The following is an 8,488-nucleotide window of genomic DNA, read 5'->3' on the forward strand; positions in this document are numbered from 1 at the left end:
ACCACAAAATTGCCTGGAATAAAGTTAATATTTCTATATCACCAGTAGTATTGTAGGTCTCTGTCATAATTATGATATTGCTGGATATTTACTAAATATTCTGGAAGACTGAATGTACTGTTTGTTTCTCAAGGCTGTCTTTTTAAGGAAAATGGGTCTGCTTCTGGAAAAAGAAAAAACAAACCCAACCTTTTTTTTACAGAAAGTACAAATTTCTTTAAATGAATAACTTTTTGTTAGAAAACCTTGTTCAGTAGTTTGGGTGATAATAATGCTAGCACTGATCTTTGATTCTCCTTCAGAGCCCCGTAAATCCAGCGTCTCAGTACATTGTAAACGATGCATTTTTTATTCCTTACAAGACTCTTGGCAGACTTTATGGTTAGCACACAGAGATGCAGCAAATTAGATGTTTTTAAAGGCAGCTGAGAAACATTAAAAAAAAAAAAAGAGCAAAAAGGAAGAATTTACTCTAGAGGATAATTTTGTACTTTTAAAGTTTTGAAATAACGTAAAACACCCTTGCTGTCAGAGCGCAATTAGTATCTGATGGCCAGCTACCATATATGTTTCCATAATGTTTATTTTATTGCCGTTCATTTGGATCAAAAACTAAGAATGAAGAAAACACCTTGCTTATTTGAATTAAATTTTATTACCATACTTTCTGTAATTTTAAATTATTTTTCTGACTCCTTGGTGTTTGGTAAAATGCAAATTGTTTGATGATCTTCTAAGTGCATTCAATTAATATTTCTCATAGTAGGATTGTGTATCATAGCATTTGGCAGTGCTTTGTTTAGCTGATGTCCAAAGAATATGCTCTGAATAGATTGTATTCTGGATAAATAAGTTAGGCATATAAGTAGAAACCAGTGTGACTAATGTGGGATATCAAATTCTCTAGGACTTGCAGTTCTATATATGCTTGGAGAATGCATGCATGAAAACATAATCCATTTCATAACCTTGACTTTGATTGCATCACATAGCTTTGTGCTGGTGTTTGCATTGTAACCAGCTTGGGCGATCTCAGCATCGATGGGTGACTGATGTTCTCTACTAGAGTGTCTAGTTCTTCATTACGTTACCACAGTCGCTATAAAAGCCTGCTGGTCAGGTTGGGTTCATCAAGGCCTTTTCACTGATGTGGATTCTCCAGCGTATGAGTGAAATATGTTTTAGTCCATTTAAAGGATGTCTTTATGATTTGGAAGCACAAAAATATGTCTCAGCTTAATAAGATCTTGCACATGAGGCCATTATCTAAATATCACTGCAAGAGTCCTCAGATACAGTTCTGCATAGCAAAGGGCAGTGGTTGCCTCTAATGACTGCACTAGGCAGAATTGAAAAATTACTTCTTGCAATCTGAATTGTTCAGGACAGGAACTTTTTTCTTTGTATGTAGATACCTAGTAGATAATATGATATTTAGATAATATAATATATGCCATAATGCATATGACACACTGTGTAGCAGATAAAAGGATGGGCTCCACGGCATTCAAGGAATTCAGCTGCAAATGTGACAGTTTTCCAGCAGCCTATCTTCAGTTAACTTTCCAGTTAACTGTGGCCAGCATTTTTCTACCATGTTTAAGTTTTGTATACTGCATTAAAGAATCATCCTCCCCAGGTTTTGTATTTTTCCCATTGCATAATTTGCTGGGATGTCAGTTCAATAATAGTAACATAAAATGTGACTTGCTATAAATGAAAAAGTGAATGTGAACGTTTTAAGATAGTGAAAAATAGCCATTTTCATGGGAGAGACAGTAGTGGGTTTTCTGTGAAACTGAAATAGGAAATCTCAAATCCTTTTCTCATTTCTGCTGTAAGCTGATCTTGTCACATTGGATGCAAGACCTTCTCATGAGAGGCTGGGTGGACTGGGACCCGAATATCATTGGATCTGAGATCAGATTATGGCATTTGTTATACTGACCTGACACTTCTCTTTGTTCCTGACTTATCTGTACTGTGTTGCTCCCGGCCATTTTGGGCTTTATTTAGGATACTGGTTTGACTATGCAAATAGTATCAGAATCTATAGACTATTAAGAACCTTGCTGACAGTATGCAGAGATTGATTATAGTAAAAATATATTTAACGTTAAAATAATTCTAATGCGATTTTCCTTCCTTACTGCAGTCTTGTTTTGAAATGTGGAGCGGGACTTGAGAGTAAGAAAAGCTGGTTCTTGCTCTGTTGTTGTCAATACGTGGTATCTGCTGTGTGCAGAAAGGGTTTTAATTTCTGGGGCTTCCCATTTGGCACCCTTCTAACAAATGTAAGCTTTCAGAAGGAAAAAAGAAGATCCAAGATACTTTGTGGTCTCTCGATTTCTTTTTTTTTTCTCCTCTTTGAAGTTAGTTTTGCCACATGGTAGTCTAATTTGCATGGAAAATTGAGTTCATCCAGTTTGTGGGACAATTAAGATATAAACAGGTGTTCATAAAAGTATAATTTGCCAACCAAAATAAACATTAGATTCTAGGGATTTCTGATTATCATCTGAGCTCTGGGAATAGGACAGCAAGCGAGGGATCATTTTTCCCTGGAATGTGGGAGTGAGGGGAGACAGAAGGGTCTTTGAAGATCTTGTTTAACTGATTCCTAGAGGTAACCTTTTCCTGTTTTTCATTTGGGGCTTTCTGGCTCTGCTCTCGCCTTCAGAATAGAGGACTGATGTAATACAAGCAAATACCAGCACCTCAATAAATGCTCCCCAGGTTCTTTCTTTCAAGAAGGAGTTTAACAAATTTGTGCAGAGTAGAAATTAAAGGAAGTTTTTAAGTTTGCAGCAGCTACAAGTTTAAGTACTTACTTAAAGTATTGTGGAGTTGTTTTGTTTTCAGATATAGTTAACATAAATAAATGTTCTGCATGTTTGGCAGCGTTCTTATCAAGAGCATATGCCTGTAGTGAAGATGTTTATGAACTTTGTGGTGATGCACACCTTGAGCCTATGACAAGAGCCACGACAAGAAGAAAGACTTCTCTGTACGTGTTATCAATTAGCAGCTATAGAAACTAAGATCCCCTTTAAAGTGTAAGCTGCTGATCTTCGACTTGAAGATAACTGTGCTGATTAGAACAGACAAGTACAAGAGGTTTTAGGGTTTTTCCTGAACTTACAGACTTACAGTGCTATTGCCTGTGGTTTTTGTTCAGAGCTTGGAAAGCTGCAGTTGGAGAACTATGCAGGCTATCTTACTAACTTCTCTGCTGGCTCTCCTATTTTCCCTGCCCTCTAAAGATACCAGAATCAGTAAGGAAAGCTAAAAGAAATCTTCCTTATCAACTCTTGCCTCTGCTGTTGCAGATAGCTTTCTGAAGAGCTGTTAGCTGCTCCTAAGAATAGAGAACCGAGAAGATGAAAGCTAGGGGAAATGGAGAACAAATAGAAATATCAGTAAACTGTAGCTGTAGGAATTATGTAGTGCAGACCCGTCAGTATTACAATAGCTTAGAGAATATTGCTGCAGCAGGAGAAACCCAGTGACATACCCTGTCTATCTCCGGCAGGCTCAGAAGTGGCCTAGAAGAATAGACAATGATGAGGCTACTCTTGCCTTTTTGATACCTGTAAAATAAAATGTTTTATAGCAATTAGCCGGAAGGTGATCTGAAAGAGAAGGGAAAAAAATCAAACAGGATTTATACTGAGAAGTGAATCCCAGCAGCTCAGCAGGAAGGGACTTTCCTCATTTGCCTCCTTTGGAGCTCATTGGTTGTATCTAGCAGTCATTCCTTTTATTAAAACTTTTTAACCATAGGAATTTTTTTTTTTATTTTATCCTGTACCATAATAGTAACAGATTAGATTTATCTTAAGCTTTAGGTTTCTGGTTCTCGTGAGTATAAACAAAAGCTTCCAAATGAGGGTCCGTTTCAGAGCATGCAGCACCACTAACCCCTTCTGTCCCAGTAGCTTATGGAGGGGCAAGCTTCCTCCGTCACCTAGGACAAGTACTGACTCTGAACGGACTTAGATTGGCAAGATTATCTATTTCATTGTGGACAGTTTAATAGAAGGTTTAATGTCTGTTTATCTGTCCTATTAGATTATATATAGCGTTGTGTAAGGAATGAGTAGTGCTCAGGCTGTGTTCAAGTCAAATCCAGTCCTTCCTTTGAGGAGATGGCATGCCTTTTACCTGACTAAATGCTTCGCTGCGTTACATACTCCCAGGCTGGAAAAACAACCCCACCACCACCCCACCGCCCAACCTGTCCTTCTGTCAAACAGCCACAACCTGAGGTTCTCTGTAACAGCCATGACCTGAAACATTTGGCTCCAGCACAGGTGAGGTCTTGAGCAGCACAACTCCCCTAAAAATCATGGAATAATTTAGGATGAAAGCAACCTCCATACAACTAAGTCCAGTTAACTCTTACAATCAGTTGAACACCATATTAGCGTTTAAAGCTTTCAGTGCTCTCCCTTCCCTAACAACAGTGTAAGCTTTGGATTTTTCTGGCTCTGCTGAGTATGGAGGGTTGAAAGGAAAAAGTCAGGACTGCAATCAGAAATTAATGTCTGATGTTCTTGGCTCTGACATGATTTGTTAAGCACTCTTGAACAAATTACTGCATATTTCTGTATGTGTGCTTATACAAAATAGAAGTCCATATAACAAACATCTTACTCTTAGAGATGACGTGAGAGCTATCAGTTTGCATAGCATTTTATTGCTATAAATAATAAAACAAGTCAGATTTGATTTCTAGAGGCAAAGTAAATAGACTTTTCTTTGTTTTTAAAATGCTATAAGTTTTAGGATAGACAATAAGTTTATATTGGTAGGCCAAAAGCTTGTAAGTCTGTGGGGTCTAGCATTCTGTCTGCTGGCATCTTCCATAAATTATATTGACTTCTTCTATATGGCAGGGTTTTTTTATTTCATTGTTGGGTTTTGTTCAGGGGTTTTTAAGTTTTTTCAACTGTGTTTTTCTATAAAGCATGTATTTGGCAATGCATATATTGTCATATAATAGACCTTACCAGCCAGTCTTGCAATTCCATTTCAAATTGGAAAGCGACATCAGTAATACTTGGACGGATACTGGAACAGGAGTTTTTTGTAATTATCGAAGTCATGCATTTGTTGGGAAACTTCTGAAAAGGCACAGGGGGAACAAAAGATGGAGTTTCATCAGTTTATGAAAGGAATTATATGAAGCAATTTCCCCTAAGCAAGACTGAATATAATGACAAAAAGCCCCACCAGCCTTATGGGCTTCATAAATGCAGAGTAACATTAAGAAGAGAAATCCCACTACTCATTAAAAAAAATCTATTGTTTTAACCTTAATTCAAGTCAGCCTGACTCAAAGAATTATACTGACATGTATGAAGAATTCCTATTTTAGAACTACCTGACCCCAACTCTGAAACTGATGTTGTTTGTTTGTTTATTTTTTTTTTTTTTTAAACAGGTCATGATGGCTCTAAGTACAAAGCTTTAGCTGCCCGATTTGTCGCGTCTAAATTTCTGTTCTTCTGTTCTCTTTAGATAAATACAGGGCACCGATCGCAGTTGACTGTATCAAGTGCAGAGGTGGGGAATGAAAGGAGTCAAAATTTGGAAAGCAGCCCTTTCACGTCAGATCTTCTGAGTGACGTACCCTTTGCCCTAGCACCACATGTGTTAGCAGTACAGGGCACCCATAATGAGGTTCCTGACCGACTCCTCACCTATGACATCAACGATAATTTATCAAAGTTTTGGTATGACTTTACACTTGAAAATTCAGTGCTTTGTGATCCATAATGTTTTCTTTATTTTTTTTTCTGTCTGTGTGAAGGAACAAGTCTTAAGGTGAAGATAAAGACTCATTTTAAGCATCTTAATATTTTGGGGGCCTGCCACTGGTGTATCAGATGCATTGGATCGAAAGGATTATTATTCACAACTGTGTTGTATTTCCTAGCTATAAGTGAACTGTAACTTATTATGTTAAATGTTCTGTTTATCTCCAAAGAAATCAAGCAAAACTGTTTCAGCCTGAGTAAGAGCCTGGCTGTTGGTATCTACTTCCAGTAGGTACACACAAACATTTCATAACTTTAAGATGAAGTCTACACACGCCTGCACTGTTTTGTTATTTCACTCAGATACAAAACACATAGATCCTGTTACATGTGTTTCTTTAAAGGTCAGCTGTGATTTTCTACAGAGAGAAACCAATATAAATGCTAAAGCAACGCTGCTTTGCGCTACTGGACAGACAGGTTTCCAATGAAACAAAGTTTTAAAATTTAGAGTTAATTATGAATACTTAAATAATTAGGAAGACTTAATAGAATTGATTGAACTTACCCTTTTTAAACTGAAAATTGGTTGCCTCGCTCCCTTTCCAGTAGATGGTATGTTTGTCCATCTCATGTTGTGCCTAGAGAGGTCCTCCCTGCCTGCCTGTTGGCTGCTGTTTGTTCTCATTACCACATGTGTTCCTGATTTACACACAGATCAGCTTTTCCATTTTAACCTCTTTGCCCCCTGAAGAAGGAAATCTCAGGACACGTACTTTTAATGGTCACACCCTTCTTTTTTTAATTTGTGTGCCAGAGATACAGATGGCAATGTTTAACAACAGGAAAACATTACATTGTTTCTTATCCAGCTAAATTAAATGGCTAAGTACCTAAACATGCATTCTCACAGACCACTGTGTGCCCTGCTTACATGTTTTTCCCGACTAAAACCGGAGCTGCTGTTGCATGAGCAACAGCTCTCTGATGTAACATCAGGATTTGTGATGAATAATGATCTGTGTCACACAAAAGACTACACTTGTTTTCTCTTTCAGGGTAGAATATTTATATTGTGCCAAATGTTAGTAGATATTTTCATGTATTTTCTGTGCTCTGTGATCAGACTTGCATCCTCTTGCAGTATTTGAGATACTGTAGATGATGGAGAAATTACATTGTGAATATGTCTTAGGTTGTTAAATATTCGTGTTTTAGATTTTTTTAAATGTATGCATTTAATATTTTTGACAGCTATGTTCATAAATGTTTTGAAGTTATTGTTTCAGGGAAATATCTGTGCTGCACTCCAATAAAATAAAATGCTAAATAATAGTTATTTTTTATGTGTCAGAGTAATTGCTTGTCAGACTTCGTGGGAGCTTGAACTTGGGAATTCAATTTGGAAGTCTTTTCAGTGTCATCTAAAAATCAGCGCCCTTCTGATCAAATGTATCACACTTTCATTTGATGTATTCTGTGTGCTGTGTTGGTGACTTGCGGTGGTTTAGGTGGCATCCATAACACTGCTGTGAGCTGGGAAGTACTCAGGCCTCTTGGAAGGAAGAACTGATTTTACAAAATTGTTTAGAACTGGTTTGTGTGTGGAGTTTTCGAGTTAACAGATACCTGAAGGACTAAATTTAATTTTCATGATTGTTTTATATGTAATCATTAAGAAATTAACCATTCTGCAAATAGGATGTTTCCATTCAAGTTGCCCATTTCAAATCTGAAATGTTTCTGCAGCTCAGCTGGTCTAGAAGCAGAACTGCAAAACACTGTTGAAGACCAAATGAGCTGACAATACTTGTTCTTTCTTTGCTAGCTGACTTGACATATAATTATATAATTTTTTGCATTCTTTTTTTTTGCGTAAAGTTAGATAATTTATCTAAAATAATTACATCTTGTCGGAATTGTACTCTGTTACACTCGCAAGCATCCTTTCAAATGAAAAGGAGAGGCAAAGGAGAGTAGGGAGGAGGTTGTATTCACCCATGATGAGAAATGTGGATGGTAGGTTAAACATTTGGCCTTCATCCTTAACCGTGTTCTGTAAAGGGTAAAATTTACATCTAGCAAGAGTGCTAGTAACGAGCAAGGGTACTGGGAATGTGTCTCCTGACTGCCCTTTCTTTAGCAGGGGCTGGGGCTCAAGCCTCTCCCTTGTTTGACATCATCCATAAAAAGTGGTTTGGAGCCTAATGGTATCCAGACAGCAAAGGTGAATTTCTTCCCACTGGGAAAAGAAAAAAAATACACTTAAACTGCTACACATTAGTAAGATTTATGGATATTACTATTTTCCCACTAATAACATGAAGATGGCACAAAATTAAAGATATCAAAGAGTCTTAGTTCATATAAAAATGTGAATTGCTTGTATAAGGTACATTTAACATCATATGCTAAGTGGTTTTTGTATAGAATATATGTGAATATAAGTGTATCTGTAACAGCCAGCAAATACTGGATGGTTCTATATATTGTCATTCAAACATTTGACCACTGATGAAGGAATGTAGTTAGTTTTTCAAAGTTTAAAAACTATTAAAATATAATTAATATTGATATCAAAATATTAAACCACCCTGGCTGTCCTTTCTCCATGTTCTGTATATAAAAATGAGAACATGAGTAGAACTGTTTGCTTTGTGTTATGTGTATATATGTAAATTGCTTAGACAACCGAAAGATATTTCATCGCTGATGTCATTAGTGTC

At 36.9% G+C, this 8,488-nt stretch overlaps 1 protein-coding gene across 2 annotated transcripts in view; it reads left to right on the forward strand.

Annotated features, from left to right (window-relative positions):
* Window positions 1-7,004, forward strand: part of UMAD1 (UBAP1-MVB12-associated (UMA) domain containing 1) — a 79,962-nt gene extending 72,958 nt beyond the window's left edge. For both annotated transcript variants that reach the window (XM_086742565.1, XM_086742566.1), the window contains exon 4: window positions 5,524-7,004. In XM_086742565.1, the coding sequence (XP_086598691.1) occupies window positions 5,524-5,781 (258 nt within the window). In that variant the 3' untranslated portion in view covers window positions 5,782-7,004. The remainder of the gene's footprint in view (window positions 1-5,523) is intronic.
* Window positions 7,005-8,488: the final 1,484 nt, after the last annotated feature.

Source organism: Chlamydotis macqueenii, chromosome 2, assembly GCF_036417535.1.
Source record: "Chlamydotis macqueenii isolate bChlMac1 chromosome 2, bChlMac1.mat, whole genome shotgun sequence".
NCBI lineage: Eukaryota > Metazoa > Chordata > Aves > Otidiformes > Otididae > Chlamydotis > Chlamydotis macqueenii.